The 19,511-nt window shown below is 39.5% G+C and overlaps 5 protein-coding genes across 5 annotated transcripts; 2 read left to right on the forward strand and 3 right to left on the reverse strand.

The window, feature by feature from the left end:
* Positions 1-2,846: 2,846 nt before the first annotated feature.
* Positions 2,847-9,479, reverse strand: Smurf (SMAD specific E3 ubiquitin protein ligase). Its single transcript, XM_011308726.1, has 7 exons — positions 9,257-9,479; positions 8,012-8,050; positions 7,839-7,947; positions 7,618-7,751; positions 7,254-7,518; positions 4,754-6,771; positions 2,847-4,306 (listed from the first exon to the last, which is right to left on the reverse strand). Exons 1-6 carry the CDS (start codon positions 9,309-9,311, stop codon positions 4,758-4,760), a joined length of 2,616 nt encoding a protein of 871 aa, XP_011307028.1. The 5' UTR covers positions 9,312-9,479; the 3' UTR covers positions 2,847-4,306; positions 4,754-4,757.
* A 389-nt stretch (positions 9,480-9,868) lies between these two features.
* LOC105268861 (uncharacterized) lies at positions 9,869-12,057 on the reverse strand. Its single transcript, XM_011308727.1, has 4 exons — positions 11,584-12,057; positions 11,126-11,176; positions 10,617-10,772; positions 9,869-10,470 (listed from the first exon to the last, which is right to left on the reverse strand). Exons 2-4 carry the CDS (start codon positions 11,168-11,170, stop codon positions 10,273-10,275), a joined length of 399 nt encoding a protein of 132 aa, XP_011307029.1. The 5' UTR covers positions 11,171-11,176; positions 11,584-12,057; the 3' UTR covers positions 9,869-10,272.
* Positions 12,058-12,108: 51 nt separating this feature from the next.
* LOC105268862 (uncharacterized) lies at positions 12,109-13,959 on the forward strand. Its single transcript, XM_011308728.1, has 4 exons — positions 12,109-12,569; positions 12,657-12,911; positions 13,106-13,321; positions 13,403-13,959. The coding sequence occupies exons 1-4, from the start codon at positions 12,321-12,323 to the stop codon at positions 13,817-13,819; spliced, it is 1,137 nt and encodes a 378-aa protein (XP_011307030.1). The 5' UTR covers positions 12,109-12,320; the 3' UTR covers positions 13,820-13,959.
* A 369-nt stretch (positions 13,960-14,328) lies between these two features.
* LOC105268863 (ADP-ribose pyrophosphatase, mitochondrial) lies at positions 14,329-15,778 on the reverse strand. The gene is made up of 4 exons (XM_011308729.1): positions 15,669-15,778; positions 15,489-15,600; positions 15,291-15,405; positions 14,329-15,177 (listed from the first exon to the last, which is right to left on the reverse strand). Exons 1-4 carry the CDS (start codon positions 15,686-15,688, stop codon positions 14,444-14,446), a joined length of 981 nt encoding a protein of 326 aa, XP_011307031.1. The 5' UTR covers positions 15,689-15,778; the 3' UTR covers positions 14,329-14,443.
* A 131-nt stretch (positions 15,779-15,909) lies between these two features.
* ari-2 (E3 ubiquitin-protein ligase ari-2) lies at positions 15,910-19,469 on the forward strand. The gene is made up of 5 exons (XM_011308730.1): positions 15,910-16,128; positions 16,642-17,396; positions 17,476-17,818; positions 17,957-18,319; positions 18,488-19,469. The coding sequence occupies exons 2-5, from the start codon at positions 16,642-16,644 to the stop codon at positions 18,521-18,523; spliced, it is 1,497 nt and encodes a 498-aa protein (XP_011307032.1). The 5' UTR covers positions 15,910-16,128; the 3' UTR covers positions 18,524-19,469.
* Positions 19,470-19,511: the final 42 nt, after the last annotated feature.

Consider the following 19,511-nt stretch of genomic DNA (forward strand, 5'->3'; position numbering starts at 1 on the left):
TTTTTTTTTTTCGCGATGCAGAGGGATCGATCCTCGAAATTGTGCCGTGAATAGAAAAGGGAGAAAGAGGAATGGAGAGGGTGGAGTGGCCACTCTTGAAAAGCCGAGGTGGCGAGAAAGGGTGAGGGGTTTGTCGGAGGGGTAGGAGAAGAGGGAGAGAACTGTTATACGGTGTAATCCCACGTGTACATGAGTGTATCTCGTCACCGATATTCTGAGAGATAAGTATCGCTGATGATGAGGGGTAAGTGGAGGAGGGATGAGGGTAGATTCATGTGTTCGTACTGATCGCATCCCTCTGCCTTTGACAATGTCCGCAATTATAATCGTTAGAGCATTTCAGGCTCTCCACTACCGAACATTTCATATTCTTTTTGCAAAATATTTTTTCACCACTACCACCACCCCAAGACAAAACGTTAATATTAAAAAATTAAAAAATTCATCATTCATCATTTCATCATTCACCAACAAAATCAATAAAACACAAATAATCATCAATAAATGCACCAGCACTTATTGAACTATTGTTTATTGCTATAAACACGTAGATATGTCCTAGAAATTAAATAAACAAGTGTTGAAAAGATTATTTAATCGCGAATCCTTGAAAAATGAATTAAAATAAAATGAATTAAAATTCATAGTGCATTGGATGTTTTTGCAATAGGAAAGAGAATTGATTAATTATTATAGAGTGAAATAATTTGAAGAAATAAAAATTCTCGGCTGACATTTCGCCCTGATTGATTTATTTGAAGGCCTTTGAAAAAATTCATCCACCACTTGAACTTTATTATTGAGGCCGTGGGAGTGTTTGATGATTGGAAAGGATGGTTCATGAATATTCTGAATGTAAGTTTATCTTCTTGCGATGAATTAGGGGTTGGCGTCTTCAATTGGGAATTGGAGCGTCGATCAGGTGCTCGAGATTTTTCTCTTCAACAAAGTTAGGGGATAAACCACTAGAGATATCCACGTCAATCCCTCGTGGATGATGACGTCATTCAACGACATCCGGAGACATGATAGGATCGGGTGCTCGATGCCCTGGAGCATCCAAAGAGGGTGGACCCACTTATCACCCTTCGGCGAAAATTTCTTCACACCTCTGCGATCGTTATTTACGCGATTCTATGATTTCTTTTATTTTTTAATTCTGAAATTATCGGTGATTGCTTTTTTGGGGCGAATTGTAGACTTTCGACGGGACTATCATTTTTTTTTTTTCGGTCTATTCTGTTGATAATGGGAAATCGATTATTGCGAAACAAGTGGGGGATTGAAATTCCGCTGGCCTTCCATCGCTGCAGTCTTTTGGCACTCGAGAATTTCTCCCCAGAAATGACTTGACGATGCAACTACACATCCTCGAGAGGGTTGTGGTGCCTTCCAACTTTATTTCCAGCGGTCCCTCGAGTATTTCCAGTCAACCACTCGACTATTCCCGTTACCCAGAACATTCGATGGCCCAATGACGTCAGGTGCTTTCAACTTTTCTGCTATTATTTCAATATGAAATATAAAAAATTGAAAATTAAGATTTTCCAATTTAAGGGGCGGTTTAATTTTCAATGAAACATCGGGCAAATAATTTTGCGCTACTTCCAGTATTCGATTCGCTGGAGTCCTGGATGTCTGGGTTGACGTGATGATGACGGAATTCGTCTGCTCCGGTTATGAAAGAATTCAATTTAGAAAATATCTTATCCGGGGTGATCGTGGCCTCGGTGAAATTAGATTGTCTCTTCTCGACGTGCTTTTTTCGCGCACGTCAGCCACCAATGGAGGGACCCAGATACAACCAGGAGAGTACGGTAGGTCACAACATGGTGTGAAGTGTCGGTGAAAACGGGGGAAAGAGAAAAGAATCGAGAAGATTTCGGGGGTAGTTTGGAGTGACGATGCACGATAAGCACGCTCGTTCCTCTTCCGTGACCTGATGGGTAGAAAAACTAGGGGACGAGCCGTCAAACCCGTGGCATTCTCCCGAGGATTATATTAATCCATCAAAAATGTATCGGAATTATTTTCGCCGTTTTTCCAATTTCAGAAATTCTTTGCAACTGACAATTGTCAATGTCAAATTTATTATTGATATCATTCATAATTTTCGTCTTTATGCTGGAAGAAATAATGAATTTGTTAATTAATAATTAATTAGATGTTCTACAGTGGTAAATGGTAAAATAGATAATGCAGTTTTTTGAATGTTTCCTTTGGATATTTTATTAAAATATACATTTCATCCAAAATACAAAAGAAAAGAAATAAAAGAAAAAATATATGTACAATATTTAATGCTCGAACAGATATGTTTTTTTCGTTCTTCAGTATTTCCTCGTTTTTCGTTGTCAAAGTTAATTACAATAATAACAACGGTAATATGATTGGATACAAATAAAATCGTTAGATGCCGATGATATGGGACGAAATATCACTACAGTTAACAATAAATGTTATTGATAATAACAATCAAAAACTTGTCGTAATTGTTCGTAGATTGGTGGCATTTTTTGTTTAACGGTGCGTCGAAATAGAAAATAATAATAGATATTTGTTATCAAGCTGTTTCACAGTGTGTGCGTCTGCCTAATTAACCAGAGCGTCAATTAATTTAGTGACTCACTGACTTTCTCAATAAAATTAGCGCCTCGAGAAAGAAATTTTCTAATTATTTAGTCTTTTTTTTTCATAATTAAGCAACTAGGGTTAATGGCTTGGCCAATGGTACCTGTCACTGAAATACGATGAAAATTAAAAAAATATTAAAGCAAATAATTTAGCAGTCAATTACAAAACAGAGAGTCATAATTCATCGTTCTCTCACGCATTAATTTCATTAGTTTATCAATTTTTATTGTTCAACAACTCGTGGTGTGTAAAATTTCACAACTGTCAGATTCATTTTTACAATAATTTTTCAACCATCAATTTGTTCCATTTTATTTTTTTCAACAGTTATCGCCAGAATTTTTCACTTTACTTCTCATTTATTTCTCTGATATGATTCAACAATTATCTCAAAGGCACTCTCGACAATTGGACGCTTCCCTGAATTTGAAATATCAGTTGCTCATTAAATCAACAAACAATATGATATGTTATTTTTACTGCTTCAACACTGAGAAATTCCTGACTAAAATTCGATAGAGAAAATTCAAAAAACCAACTGAGTACTCGGTCTACTGATGATACAAGTGAAAAATAATTGAATCGAGGTGTCTAAGTGATTCATAGCCTCGTGATAATTAAAATTGATAAACTCATTAAATAATTTCACATACGTGCAAGGGTTACGACCCGAGGCCTCACCCTCAATCCTCCATAATTTATCACTTAAATACAATCCTTCAAATACTTGCGATTTTTTAAATAAATTCTACATTCATTAAATATTCACTAGGGAAAAAAATTCAATTTTTTAAAAATTCAATTTTTCATCATTCAACAACGTTTGTCCCTCCATCTCCATCGAGCTTCGTATCAACTATTTACATTTATTCGTCTCCTAAAGGCTCATTGCACTCAATTGTCAATAAGTTGATATGCAAATGGGCGTTATCAACTGATTAATCATCAGAACCTAATTCATCTCTAAAAATTATTTATAATATACTCGGGAAAATGACACATTCCCAAACGTAACTACCAATAAATTAATCACCGAATTTGAATTGCCATTTCAAATTCAAGAGAAAAAATTTAGTGATGTGAACAGTCAGTCAATTGAAATTTAGTCTCCAGGCCGTTTTAAAAATCTCAGGTGATCGAGCTGAACGAGCCAGCTGGACTTGAGCATCTTCAGCCCAAAATCACTCTCATTATCATTTTTTTTTATCTCACAACAAAGTGACCAGATTCGACAAGTCATAATATTTTCCTCAATTATTCAATTATCTTGAAAACCAAGCGATGGCAAAAAAATGCCAAGAGGCATGTATTGTAGAAAATGTAAACAACAACAAAAAGATTTTTCAATGTTCTGCCGCAAGTCGATGGTTGTCAGGATAAATTGATAGTTGAAAAAAATTCAAAATCTCACTCGTCTTGGTTTGCAACTTTGATAATGAATTTATGATATGGTATTAATTGACTGTGACTATTTAACCATGACGTGTGCCAAGTGTAATCGCCTTCTGCGTGGGAAGGATATGTCAGGAAGCGAAGGACGACAACTAGGCCGAGCTTTACTCATTTCCTTCTTCAAAAATCAATGCAAAATTTCTGCATTGAACTTGTATCAAGTTCTTGCACTCGTGAGCGCTGATTACTCCTTATCTGAATCTTTGCATTGAGATTTACCCTGAAACGGAATACTCTATTAAAAAATAGTGAACTAATTTTCCCGAACGTTTAATGCAAAAATTCCCCACTAATTCATTAGGGAATTCGCTAATTATAAATTTTCTGCAGAAAACTCCAGTGGAAAATTAAAACCAGGATGCACCCGGAATTGGAAATGAAAGTATTAACGTGGAATACAAAATTTCAACAGTTCTTTGAGCACTCATTAAATTCTTCAGCTCCACTAGTTACCTTTTACTTTCCAGGAGTTAGTAGACCGAAAAATTTCCTAGTTGAGGGGACTGACCAACTTTGCTTACAAAATTTTCACGATTTTAATACGATACGCCAGAAAATAATGACCAATTTTCAAATTCCCGAGAAAATGAATTTTCAAATTTGAATCAATCAATGACTCAATCGATGGAATATTTAATAAAAAAAATTCCTCAAAAATCTCGCTCACCTATTCACTCGACAGCGAAGCCACAGGTTTCCTCGACAGCTTGTGTGAGTTTATCAAGCATCTTCTGATAGCAAGGATAACTCTGTGGAATATCAATCCTATTGAAGCAAGTGTGAGCCTTGGGTAGATTCTCACAAGGTGCATCAACAGCATGAATAGTGAACAATCTGGGTCCAGCAGCTCCAGTGGATCCCTGAAGAGCCTTGAATCCCTGGAGTGGCACCCTGGAGCTGCCAGTGACAAATTGCAATAGCCTGGCTCTCATCTCCTCCCCATAAGACTCGACAATCTGCCAGAACCACTTGACAACAGGTGTATCAGGTGTGCAATGCTTTAGCCTGGTATGCATCTTCCAATCATTAATATCAATAGTCCCGAGTCCCCCAATCACGAGCTCGAGTTCCCTCTCATCAAAAGGCCTGAGTAGTTGAGGAGGTATGAGCTCGTGAAATCCCTTTTGCAGAGCGAGAAACTGCTGCTCAATTCCCCTCATAAATCGATAATTAACGTACAACCTCACGTACTCCCTCTTGTTTTCCTCAGTGACAGTGATATCCTTACCCCCAGGCTTGAGCTCGTGATTCCTCAAAACCCCAAAGCTACTGTGCTCCACCGAGAATGCAGCATCCAACACCCCATCGATACTGTTCTCCAGCATCCAAGTGAGACTCCTGTGGAGTTCTGGATCCACTCCCTCGATATCACTCAACGTAATCCCTTTATTCAACAACATTTTGTAAAAAGGTGTGGTAAAACCCCCATCAACGTGGTGTCCGTGGAACACAGCAATTCCAATTATTCTCCCAGCAAAATGAAAGTACGATAGATGCTCTGGATTAATTCCAGAGTCTGGATTGATCTGCAGAGTGTAATTATCATCCCTCGAGTACTGGAATAGTCCATACTGGGGATTAAGCATCTCGTGTGACAGCAAATACAGCCACTCCCTGGCAACACCACCATAATCCAATCCCTCCTCCCCCCTGAATTTCACCATGAGCCTCTTCCTCATGTCCTTCGGCCTCATCTTCATGATAATACGATAAGACTCCTCGAATATCTCATTTCTCGACACCTCCAGACGGCAGTGGCCACTCTGTGGCTGGAGGGCATTCAACTCAGCCCTGAGGCACTTAAGCTTCGCCACGAGGTCTCGTTTGTACTTGGGGAGGAGTTCACTCTCCATCAACTCCTTTGGTAGATCTGATATTGTCTGAGTGTTATTCGTCTCTGTAGGTGAATTATTATTAGTTATTGTTCTGCTGTTGGTAATTTGGTTGGCATTGGTGGGTGCCACCTCTGGATTTTCAGCGCGAGGGGTTGAGCTTGTACCCTGGGGCAGGGGCTGACCGCTGCTCTGGCGTTTCAGGATGTTGTTAATTATCTGAGTGGACAGGCGAGGATCAGTGAATTGCGTTGTACGATTGTTGTGATCCACGAAGTAAACTCGACCACTCGGTGTCTGACGCATCTCCCAGCCACTGGGTAGGGGCCCCAGCTCGTTCGCCAACTCGTTGGCTGGGAGATCGCGGGGAATTCTGGGATCATGCCACGTTGATGCACCACTTGGTACGTGATAGAAGTAGACCTGTCCCTGTTGAGTCTGACGCATCTCGTAGCCTCGGGGTAGATCTGAGGGCTGGGGCTCGTTTCTCCTCTCGTTTCGAGTTCTGTTTGGCCTGCTGGGGCGTCTCGGCTGGCTACTACCTCTGTTCGCTGCCTGGTTTACATTCTGATTCGCGTTCTGGTCCTCTGAACCTCGAGGTCGACGATCTCGGCCTGACGAGGGTGGAGTCGTATTCCGGGTGTTTTGAGTCTGAGTTGGGGTATTCCGTGGGGTGTTCTGTCCCGAATTGTCACGACTCGGCGTTCTGCTTGGTGTACCATCGTTCCAGGTGTCTGGTGGACGAGGGGGACTCTCGTTTGGACCAGATGGTGAGCCACTGCTCGATGGCGATGTGGGCTCCGAGGAAACTACTGGTGGCTCTGGGGTCGTTGGAATTATTGCTGTCGTCGGTCTGAAAACAGGGCGCCAGGTTTTTTTTTGGATTAATTGGGGGGATTCGAGTCACTGGACGCGCAATTAACTCCCCTCTACCCTCCGGGGTACGCGTTTTTATTACACTCTCATGTCCTCAATTTTAAAACGTCTGTATAAATGAATTAATTACCAGCCTAAAAAGAAATTACAATTTCTACCTTAAGTAGACTGGGCTTTCACCAAAATCCCTTGAAAACTATAATTCAAAAGACAACACCATCTGCAACTCTTATATTCAATGAACGTTACTAAATATTCATGAAGGATAAAAACACTCTTCTCGAACTGCAGACGACTGTAAAGAATTAAAACGCGAGAAGGAACATAAAACAATGCTCTACAAAATCAATAAAAATAAATAGGAATATGAAAATAATGGTATTGAATATTCATAGAATCGATGGGGTTGGCTGAAAAAAAAAATGACAGCAAAGAAAGAAAATATTTAAAGGTACGTACCGAGTGTTGGGACGAATCCACTGAGTTGTCCTCGTGTAATGATTTACGTAGTAAAGTCTTCCACTCTCAGTTCTCCTCTCTTCCCATCCATCAGGCAGATCCGTTGGACAGCTCAGGTCACCAAGTACATCGACAACAGCATTGTGACCCACGGTATTGCTAACAGCCCCATTGTGACCGTCTCTAGACAGCAATGAGACGACAATTTGACCTTTGATCACGTCTGTGTCATCGGTGTGTGCTTTGCAGAGATCTAGACGCTGATCTGTAGGATAAATAGCTATTAGGGGTTTCTTCTATTTATGGAGAGAGATAAGTTGAGATAATTCTTCGAATAAACTTGTGAGATTAGATATGTATTTACATCCAGTATCCTTAAGCCTCTGTATCGTATTTGAAAGTATTCTGACACATCCCAGGAAACCGCCCCCTTGTTTTTTGTGAATTTTGCGGTGATTCCACACGGATATTGTGATACCGTCGTTTTTTCCGATGTATCTGAAATGATTTTAACATTTTAAATGCATGACACTTTTTTAAACCCTGCGTAAGGAATTTCGATGGAGAATATAAAACAATTCTCACAAGTCATAATGCTGATTCCACTTTGGATCTAGTGTTGCTTTGCAGGTGTCAGTGCTGTGACACTGACCAGATCCGTCGACAGTGACTTTAGCAAAAGGATCTGGCAAGCCTGCAACAATCGATATTTATGAATTCCAGTCTGTCAATTGTTTACACAATCTCTCGGTACTTACGGAATAAATCTTTTCTGGCTAGATTCCTGGCGCAGAGAACTGTTGGAAAATCCAATGAAATTAGCACAAACCCTCAGGGGAAGATGAGTAATTATCGATTTATTTCGATGACTATCGATTTGGAGAAGAAAAAATCATTTCCTCAATAAAATTACACTCAAATAAAATTCAATTTGTATTGAATGAAAAGTAAATTTTTAATTATAACATTTTTATATGAAAGTTAAAATAAATTATGGAGCCCAATTATGAAATATCTCTTGATTAAATATCTACAATTCAATTTTGCATTACCGCACGTATTCCTGATTTCTCTCGAGCAAATATTAATTCCACCACCAAGTCAGCCTTTAAAAAGAAATCCCAAGATTTCGATGTTTCCTCATCAAATCCGAACTCAGGGATACCGACAAAATCCCCTGTAGCAACAATAATCCCCGAAAAAAGCATCAACACATCTGATCCCCTTATCAGAATTTAGTGCCCCTCCAGTGAATAAAACCGGGAGTCGAAAAATTGAGTGGTTTAATTGGTCGAGATGAGTCTAGATTGAATTGTGCTGGTGAAATAAAACGGCCTCGCCCTCCCAGAGAGCTAGCCCGTGGGGTCCCCTGGTCCCCAGCACTTCCCAAGGCCCAATAATCCCCCAAAAATTATTTTTCTCGAATTAATTAACATGTGAGTATCTCACACCCCCCACTACCATTAGCAGACAGACAAATAAATAATATCTGCCCGGAGGGGGAAATAAATTTGCACATCAAACCTCAGATTGTAAAGTTCCAATATTTTATTGTGATACCACAATTAATATTCTCGGTGTTAATAATTATTCATAAAATTCATGGACATGTAAGGTCACTCTGTACTTGTTTGGCTGTGGGCATGGAGTCAATGACGAGGGGGATGACGTTGAAATCAATTGCAGGGGAATCATTGCACTCGTGTGCCATATTGGTGTTAATGATGGTTAATTTGTTGGGATGTACGGTGACTATGCGCTTAGAGCAAAAACTTGCGGAATTATTTTAGTTTACTTTCCAAGTGAGAAACTTTCACGGGGTGGGGGAGGGGGGAGGGAGTAATGGAAGTGCATGAGGGGGTGGGAGGGGAAGGAGTTAATGTCCGAGGAGTCGATTCATCGGATTTGCATTAATTTATCGGTTTGTAATTTAGTTGTGGACCTGGGGGGATGAGGTTTGAGGGTCTCGGGAGGATCTTGGGTGCAAAAAAAAAAAAACTCACTTGTTAGGCGTATCTTTGTCGCCCCGTTCCTCCTGCTACCGCCGGGATTCGACATTATTCACACACATTTAATGCACCGTACCGATAATTCGGTACTTCACTGACACTTGCTCACAACGCGGGATGGAATTTTTGGGATTTGTAAATTATAATGAAGAAATTAAATTGCCAAGCACCCGACGGCGACGACTTGTGAGCGCCGAGGCCCCACACGCAACAACCGAAAAACTTAAGGGGTTTTTCGGGTGTCGATTTTTTGGGCGAGTTTTCAATGGGTTTTTGTCGTCCTGTGGTGGAGGGAGACGCGGGAAGTTTGAATTTGTGGAGGCCGTTGGAAGTTCTTGCGGAGGGGGCAGGTGTTGGGGACCATTGGTAATTTTTGGAATTTTTTTAGTCTTTTTTGACATTTTATTTCGGGTATCTTGATGTTAGAATTGAATTGAAAAGATTTCGGGATTTTTTGTGTAATTTAGTTTATTTTCACAATATTTGTAACAAAATTAGTAATTCTATTAGTAAATGCAATACTATTTTTGACGAACATGAACGATTAAGACTAGCGAAAATCTGTGGAAAATGGGAATTTTTTGCGATTACATTTTCGGCACTTGATTTTTTTAGTCACGTGGTAATTGAAGTAGTCAATATTTTAATGAAGTGTCAATTCGTGAATATTGTGACAAAACTCCAAAATCCCTGATTTTTCTTTGTTTTGAATTAATGAAATTATAGAACATTAATTTCCACTTATTTCGTATTAAAGCTTGTGCTTGGTACACGTCTTGTAATTATTAAATGAAAATTAATTATTTTCTCTTATCTGTCCACTGCAAATGAATTTGTGGGAGGTGGAATAAATCTCTGAATACACATCAACAGAAGTCATAACGAATGATGAAACAACAATGAGCATCACCGATGAGTCATTACAAAAATACTTTGTGTTTCATTAGATTACTCGTAATGCCCTTAAATTACTCAGTGCAGTTTTCTTCGATATATTTTCCTCTATCGAACTATCGAACGAACTTTTCGCCCCGGTACGTGAAGAAAGTGTCGATGAGAAAAACAACCCCTTCGAGAATAGATAGTGAGGCCCTGGCAAGGGCCATGTCACGGTATTTGTCCCTGAACACGACTCTGGTCCAGAGGTCGATGGTCGTCGCACCGGAAGCGATGAAGAGGCCACACCCAATTACGAGGAAAAATAAATCCTGTACAAAAATTGACATCACATAATAAAACTACAAAATTCCACGTGAAAGAAATAAATTCTGAGGCTGAATTAAATTTTGTTAGAAAGAAGTAAAAATATTGTAAAAACATGCGATAAATATTTTTTAATCAAAAGTTTATTTACCACATTACGATGGACGGGTGTTCCCACCCAACCCCCAGCAAAAAGACCGACCAGAATGATTAAATAAGCGACTTCAGTACCCGCTGACAAGAACTTGTCCTCTGGATTGCAGAAAGGCTCGTTCACGTGGATCGCCAGGATGATTGCTACTAGAGCCTGTAACGTAATCGCCCCAAGAAAAAAAAATTAATTCAATATGAATGACTTCATTCAATAAATTTTCCGCAGCTATACGCAAGCAGACTCAATGCTAACAGTTCTAATTCAGTGGTGATTGATTGCGCAATATTAAAATTCTTGAGAGGACACGTCATGCCTGGAATTTTGATTTTCTTTGAATTCCCCTTCTGGGAAATTCATCTACTCGACGCAAGTCCTTGAACTACTTTTGTGGGTCTGATAAATAACATGAAATATTATTTTCGCCTGCTTCAGGATGATCGATATGTCGATTAGAGAAATTATGTAGCTTCAAGGTCGATTGATGCCCATAAGTTCCAGGTACTTACCAATTCGCTGATCTTTATAATCAGGAGCTTTGAACAGGTAATCATGATGATCTGGAAGCAACGAAATTAAAGTTCAGATGAGGTAATACGGGTATTTTTAGATTTGACGGTCACCAGTGGATAATGAATAAATGATAAAAAATGGGGGAATGTGAAGCGATTTTTTTATAGTCGCAATAGAGGCATTTTTCTAAAAATAAAAACGTGTACAAATGCAAATGAGGGTACACTAATGGCCTTTCGAGTAAAAAATTTGAATGTGTGGAGTTCAAAAATCGATATCTGATTCAGTAAATAGGAGAAAGAATAATGAAGATTAGATAAGATAACGAAGTTCAATGATGAATGAGTCATAATTGAGGGAATTTCCGGAAAAATTGTGCAAACCCAATGCAACGAAATCATTTCTGATTGGACTAATTGTTTATCCCCTGAATTAACTAAAAAGTTGAACTCACTGGTTAGGCGTATCTGATTTATATCGTTGTTGCTTCGATATTGTTGACAGAATTAACTCGATTATTTCGAATCTCTCATTAATAAGAAATTCCTCAATTCCTTGTAACCTGGGATTTCAAACTGTTATTCATTAAACATTCAAGTAAACAAAATGCCTGGAGACTGAAATAATCGGAAACAACTGACATCCGCGAGGTCTTCGAGCGTACTAATGGCAATTCGAAAACTCAGCTGCATAAAAAGACAATCTAAAGGCAGATCCTCAACAATTCTGTTTGCGCGATCACTCAGCCTATTCCGAGAAAAAAATTCTTTTACCAAATATACTCCTAACCATATAAAAATGTGTGTGACATTAACATATCCTTTGCGAATATTTATAACACTCGATTATGCATGTCTCTGTTTTTCATTTAAAAAACTAAGAGAGCGCCATCGTTAAAAAAGAGAAAATTTTTTGATTATTGGTGTTTTGGATATTTTTAAAAATTTGTTATTTCAATATTCAGCACGAAACTCAACGGTTTGAAGATAATTTTTCTATTGCGCTGCAGATTTGAATAAATTAACACCGCCCTCTTCAGGATATGATTTCCTGCTGTTCGGGTGTCTTCGGCCTCCTCCGACTGTTTTTTACCTGTCTGTGCATGCATCCCATCGTCGGGGCTACGGTCTAGCCCCAAGGCGATTGCCAAACATCCCCGGAGTAACAATAAATAAATAAAAAATTTAAACAATGTGGAAATTTATAAGCCGGGGAATTCGCGAATCGATTGAACGTCGGGCATGTCGTACAAATGTTTACTCCCAACCAACGAGCGAAGAGTGTAATAGTGAGGCTAAATCCAGTGCAAACGTTAAAAAATCGAGTCTGACAAATTGTCGTTACACCAATGGATTCTGTGGTTTCTTCAACAATCGAGGGGCCAAGGACAAGAAGACTGGCTGGAGTGCAGAGAAAACCCTCTCCGATGTTCTAGGATGGGTAGAGTATCATTTTAACAGATGAATTGTTGGTCCTTTGTTGTTGGCTAGTTTCTGTTAATTTTTAAGTTAATTTTCTGCGTTTCAGTCCAGTATCTTGGCTATCGGCTGGGCAATCTGCCAAACCCCCTGCATCAGAAGAAACATATTTGACAGGAATAGGAATGACAAGTCCGCTTACAGGATCTTCAAGTGCCCCAAGACTCAGGTATCTTATCTGGTTAAGCATGCACTGAGTCTGCACCCGAAACATGTGCTTCCTGTCACCAATTGCGTTGGTAATGATGGGCTGAATGTGGGGGACTGGGAGCAGAGACCTTATGGTCCCATCACTGTTGAAGAGGTGAGATAATCACGGAATATTTCAAAATTATCTATATTATATCCCACCAATTAAATTTATTCAAATGTTTTTTTCACGAAGAATTAATCAAATTCCATTATTTTCACGCAAAAATTTGGGAAGAAAATTATGTTTTGGGTACTCATGGAAATGTTTCGAAAATAATTAATCGTGGATGAATTATTTATCAATAGGCTCTGGGAGCAGCTAGGGAGGAGTATACTCGAACCCATAGGATGGTAATGGGTGAATTCGAGTTGCGTTATGGGATCAAAGCCCTCGAGGAGCATCGATATAGCGACGCGATGGAGCATTTTCTAGTCGGAGCACAACTGAAGTCGCCAGGGAGCATGTTTAATCTAGGGCTGTGTTACGAGCTGGGGATTGGCACAAGAACAGACCCAGTGAAGGTAAAATAAAACCTTCTCCTTCCTCGATTTGACCCTCAGCCAATTTTTCAGTTTGAATAAATATGAATAAAATTTTGTCAGGCCGTTGAATACTACAGGAGTGCAGCTGAAAATGGGCACGCAGGTGCGATGTACAATCTTGGAGTTTTTCACGCCCAGGGGAGAGGGGGTCTTCCGATAAATCTCAAAGAGGCACATGAATTATTTACGAGAGCAGCGGGTCTGGGCCAAACCGAGGCTCAAGATGCTCTAAAGCTCGAAAAAATCATGACAAAAGAAGCATCGACTGGTGGCTCGATGGATCCATCATCACAGTCAGACGATTACTCTTCCTACCAGTACAAGGACCCCTTCGCAGGTATCCCAGACCTTCCTGATACATCCCTCGAGAACTACGACTCTCTGTACAACAGGAGTCACATAAAAACCTCGACAGAAACGTTTCTCGATTTCCTGGGGATTCAGTCCAGTCAAGTCCTCATGGAGTCTGCAAATTAGTGATTCCTCGTACTATAACTCCAACTGTTGTTGGTTTACTAGTTTAAGACGACAAGTTGCTGTGCAACTGCTGAGATAAGAAAATGTACATAATGTATATAAAAAATATATAGATACCTCCTCGATGTTTTTTTTGGAAATTTCGAACTTTTCAATTTCAGTGAATACCTCCTCGATTTTTTTTTTTGGAATGTCGAATTTTCAAATTTCAGCGAATACCTCCTTGATTTTTATGTTCCCCTGATACTTTTTACAAAATTTCGAATTTTTCAACTTATTAAAAACTTACTCTAATTCTGATATTTTATTTCTAATAGAAGACATTTTTTAAAAATCATCATCATCGTCGATGCCGGTCATTCAATAAAAATATAAAATTCCATTTATCTCACTTTACCAGTTCCTCGAATTATTTCGAGTCTCTCTTTCACAGAATCTCATGAATTTTAGCAGCAAAGGGCACCATAAAAGCACCTCAATCTCTAACTATCAAAAATGATCTGTGTGAATAAATTTTAAAGAGAATTTTATTTTTACATGACAGATTGAATCAACTGGATTAAATCCTTCGAAAGATTATCGTGTTATCGAACAATAAATAGAATTCTTTTTGGAATGATCCTCTCAGGGACCTATGACTGGATGGGCATTTCTAAGTCGCACAACGAATTGCAGAAGCTTTTTGTGCTCGGCATCAATGTCTAAACTTTCATCGATATCCACCCACTTAACATTATACGAATCACCTCCTGCCGTGAGGGGCATTTTACTGAAGGCCGACCCCTCATTATCGTGGAAATTTACTGCTGTCGTTTCAATCCAAGCATTATCTGTGTTCCTAGGATCGTCCATGTATCCTTTGTACACGAGATCTGTCTTCGTGAATTTCTTTATCACCAATTTCCACTCCTTTTCATAACCTGTTTTTTTGGGAAAAAAATTCAGCGTTTCCCTTATAACTTCTCGTTCCAGAGTGTCCTCCGCCGATTCTCCAGGGTCCACCATTTTCCCAGGTATTGCCCACTGTTTTGTGTCTCGCCTCTGAATGGCCATGAATTGGAGAACGTCTTTCTTTAGTTGGGTATTGCCCTTGTTTTTCGTCGTTTCACAATTTTCATTATTTTCAACCTTTTTGTGCTCATCGGTTTCACTGATCTCTTCTGCTTTAGCTGGAAACGTGGAGTCGGATCTCCACCTTGTGATTATGAAATTCGCTGCGTGATTCGGACCCCAGCGACCTAGGAGTCCTCGACCGGTTATTCCCGTGCGACCTAGTGGATTTCTTGGTCGCCCGTCCTCTGTGATAATATAAGAGGGACATCCAAACTTTCGTCCCCACGAGTTACGGTTGATAGGTCCTAAATTATCGAAAATAGTGCTGTCACTTCACCAATGAATTTCTGAAGTCTTCCACAATAATCGAGAACAGAAAAAAGAACAATTCTAGCCATCAAATAACGGCAAGGTTTACCATCATCTGCATTCCACTTGGGATTGAATGAAGAATCTGAAATGTCAGGATCAGCCCATGGTTTCCCGTGAATACTTGAGGACGTGTATTCCACCGGTGCATATTCCGGCCAATCCTTAGATTCAAGAAATTCAACATTTAGAATATCTACGATAGGCTTCAAGCGCAAGCCCCGCACAGATTAATTATTAAACTTACAACTTTCCAACCAACTAATTCATCAGGTACTGGAAACCTCTCGACTTCTGTACTGGAGTAAAAACCGTTCCTGCAGAAGTTATGACTCCACTCTTTAGGCTCCCTCGGGTTACTGAAGAGGAGAATATTTATATTTCATACGTAGAAAATAAATTGATGTCATTATCAATTGAATATTACCAATATAATTGTTGACTCATTTTGGAATCTGTGGTGAGATTTCAATAGAAATTATAGGGGAGAACAGCGTTTAGCGTTTACGGCAATCAAAAAAGATTGACTAAAGCAGAGACTCAGTTCTGGCGGTTTGAGTGATACCACCGGCATTCTAGTACGTCACTCCACGGGAGAGAGGGTGCTACAAGCAATACGCTGGTGTATCTCTAGAGTGTAGGAAATCGAAGAGATTGAGGAACTAAAGTGGAAAGAGGAACTCCGAAACTCCTGGAGCGCCTCCGCACCTTCCAAACAGGGGGGCAAGACGAAAGGGACCTCCATACTTTCCGTTATTGCAGGAAAAGTGAGGTGATGCTTCCAAAGTCGTGAAATTTTCACGTCATTAACATTTTCACTGTCGTAAATGTGTACATCGTGATAATATTACGAGTGAAGAAGAGGCAACGCAGATCACCGTTTCAAGGTTAATCCATGTTTTATTTATTATTTTGAGAATGGAAAGGGGAGGGGAAATTTTTTGAAGCAGTGGAATTTTCTCTTTTCTGCTCTCTCGTGGGACACCTCGTGTGTCCTGAAACGTCATTATGGAGGATTGGAGTCAATAATCTCGAGGTCTGAACAATAATTCCAGGTACAGAGTCTTTGGACTCACGAGACGGTTCAGGGTATTTAATATTTAAATACCCTCGTATCCTGGATGATGTTTGTGTTACGGAGAAAGTCCCTTGATGCTTTCCTCAGATTAGATGTTTTTTATAACATCAAGAAATTTTTTAGGTCAAAAGACGTTTTTCTGGGGATGATTTATTATTTAATGAGATCATCTGTCATTTTTATTAACCCCAAATTTCAGTGTGCAATTTCTTTTTATTTGGACTTTATTGTTTTCTTCCTTCAATTTTTAAATCATCATAATAATCCACTGGAGATTTTTCTCCGGGTAATGTGTAAAGGGGAAATGAATCTGGATTTCCAGATGTCTGCAGAAAAAGCTGAGAGTGATATGGAGTACTCGGACTCTGACGGCAGTGAAGCTGGATACGAGGACTACTACAACTGTCAGCCCTGGGGTGATGCTGACAATGAGGTGGAAAAAGCAGATCAAACCCGACGAGACCCGGAGTACGCCATCCACGACTGCCTCCGAGTGGAGGAAGTCGAGAGGCTCTTGAATGAAAATGTGGAAGTTCTGAGTAACAGTCTCCACATAACTCCGTCGCTAGCAAAAGTCCTCCTCCACACCCACGACTGGGCCCTCCAGGAAGTCATGACTAAATACCGAGACAATGCCTCGAGTCTTTTAATCAGCTCGAGGATCAAACCAAGTCAACCACCAGATCCCACATCAGCCTCCAAGGGACGTAAAGGTGGCACCTGCACCGTCTGCATGGCACTTTTTAATCCTGACAAATTTGCAACACTCACCTGTGGCCATTCATTCTGCAAGGACTGCTGGTGCATGCATTTCGAGGTGCAAATCACCCAGGGAATTTCCACAGACATCGGTTGCATGGCGCAAAACTGCGAAGTCCTAGTGCCCGAGGACTTTGTACTCCAACTGTTAACGAAACCCTCGATGAGAGATAAATACCAGCACTTTGCATTTCGGGACTACGTCAAGTCCCATCCACAACTCAGATTCTGCCCCGGACCCAATTGCCAGATTGTTATGAGATCCAAGGAGCTCAGGGCTAAACGTGTACAATGCCAGGCCTGCAGAACTGTTTTTTGGTAATTTCTCCGATTCAGAAAATTAAAGATCGATTTTTAATATGCAATTTCTCATTAAATCAAAAATTTTTTATTCAAGCTTACGGTGTGGTACTGATTACCACGCACCAACTGACTGCAATATAATTAAAAAATGGTTGACAAAGTGTGCTGACGACTCGGAAACATCAAACTACATAAGTGCACATACCAAAGATTGTCCAAAATGTCACGTATGTATAGAGAAAAATGGTGGGTGTAATCACATGCAGTGTTACGGGTGCAAAGCTGAATTCTGCTGGATGTGCCTTAACGATTGGAAAGCACATGGTAGCGAGTACTACGAGTGCTCTCGTTACAAGGATAACCCAAACATTGGTAATGAGAGTGTTCATGCACAGGCACGCGAGGCACTTAAGAAATATCTGCACTACTACGAGAGGGTACGATCATTTCAGCATAAAATAAAAAAAAAGTCTACAGTAAATTATTAAATTGTCGTCTGTCGATGAACACTGAAATATATATTTTCCAAATATTTGGCGATGAGAATAATTATTAGCTGATTATCTGTATTCCAGTGGGAGAACCACAGCAAGTCTCTGAAACTCGAGGAGCAGACCCTGGAGAAGATGAAATCGAGAATAAATCAAAAGGTGATGGATGCCAGTGGCACCTGGATTGACTGGCAGCATCTCTTTGAGGCGGCCTCCCTCCTCGCTCGTTGTCGCTATACTCTTCAGTACACTTACCCTTACGCTTATTACATGGAATCTGGACCCAGAAAAGCACTCTTCGAGTATCAGCAGGCGCAGCTTGAGGCGGAAATCGAGAATCTATCCTGGAAAATCGAGAGAGCTGAGACGACTGATCGTGGAGATCTTGAGAATCAAATGGACATTGCTGAAAAACGTCGACAGACTTTGCTCAAGGATTTTTTAGAGGTGAAGAACATGAAAATTTCCTGACTGAAAATAATTTCATAAATAAATAATTAATTTACTGGAAAGTCCCACTGAAATTGCAAAGAATTGAGAATGGGACTATTTTATTTCTACAATTCTTCTTCTATTAAGGAAGTTTATATCGAGAAAATATATTACCTTTTACAGAGCGACGAACCAAGTGATAAACTCCTTCATCCGTAGGAGCAATGATTTTGATTGGACTTGAGAAACTATCGAAATAGTCGTAGAAACGAGTCATAAAGTGGCTGACTAAGATAAGCTAACGATTAGTGTATTATTTTATGAATTTCATCAAGATGAATGACTTGAGAGCAATTCATCAGATACAAAAGGTCTTTCGATATTTTTGAAACTATTTTTTAGCTCTCTTGAATTTTTGTCACAAAATCCGAAATATTCTAGGGGATGATTTTTCAGGAGAATTATGAACCTTTTTGATAGGAACATTTCCTTCAAAAAGGCTTTTAGAATTTTTTTTTTAATGAACTACTTGAAAATATTGATGGAACATTTAGAGTGGATGTAAAATTAATTATTGATGATTATTTTGCCACTTCAAGAAATGTATTATGAAAGGAGATTACGTTGTGAGAGTATTACCTAGACCAGAAACGATAGCCTACAAAGAATAATTAATTCGGTAATTGGAGCACGGAAAATGCAGGAATTCCCCTCTCTCCAGTGCCAAAAGTACAACGTAAAAGTCTACAGTCAACGACCGCTCATCAAATTCATTTCTCCTTGTTATTGCAAATGATGAACTTTTTTCGAACGTTAAATCTCCTTAAAAACAAAGTATTGTTATCCATAGGATTTTTTCGTTCACCTTTGATTAGGGTCCTCTCAAATTACTCAATCATTGGTAATCATCGTGAGGGAGCATGATACAACGATGATTCATGTACATATTCCTGTGAGCCTGTGTGTAATGTGGAGTGATACAATCTTTTGTAACAATTCATATGTAATGATAATGCAAACTAGAGTTTAAGTGACGAAATTCGATGAGTCTCCTCCGAATATTAAAATTCCTAGGTGGTAAGTTTGATGCGAGAAATATCGTGTGAAATTTTAGTAAATTCGTGCGCTTTGTAAACAATTTCGTAAATAAATGACTCAATTGTGATTTTTTTATCGTTCCTTCCTCCATTTTTCGAACGTGAATTAT

Source organism: Fopius arisanus, unplaced genomic scaffold, assembly GCF_000806365.1.
Source record: "Fopius arisanus strain USDA-PBARC FA_bdor unplaced genomic scaffold, ASM80636v1 scaffold00062, whole genome shotgun sequence".
Taxonomy (NCBI): Eukaryota; Metazoa; Arthropoda; class Insecta; order Hymenoptera; family Braconidae; genus Fopius; species Fopius arisanus.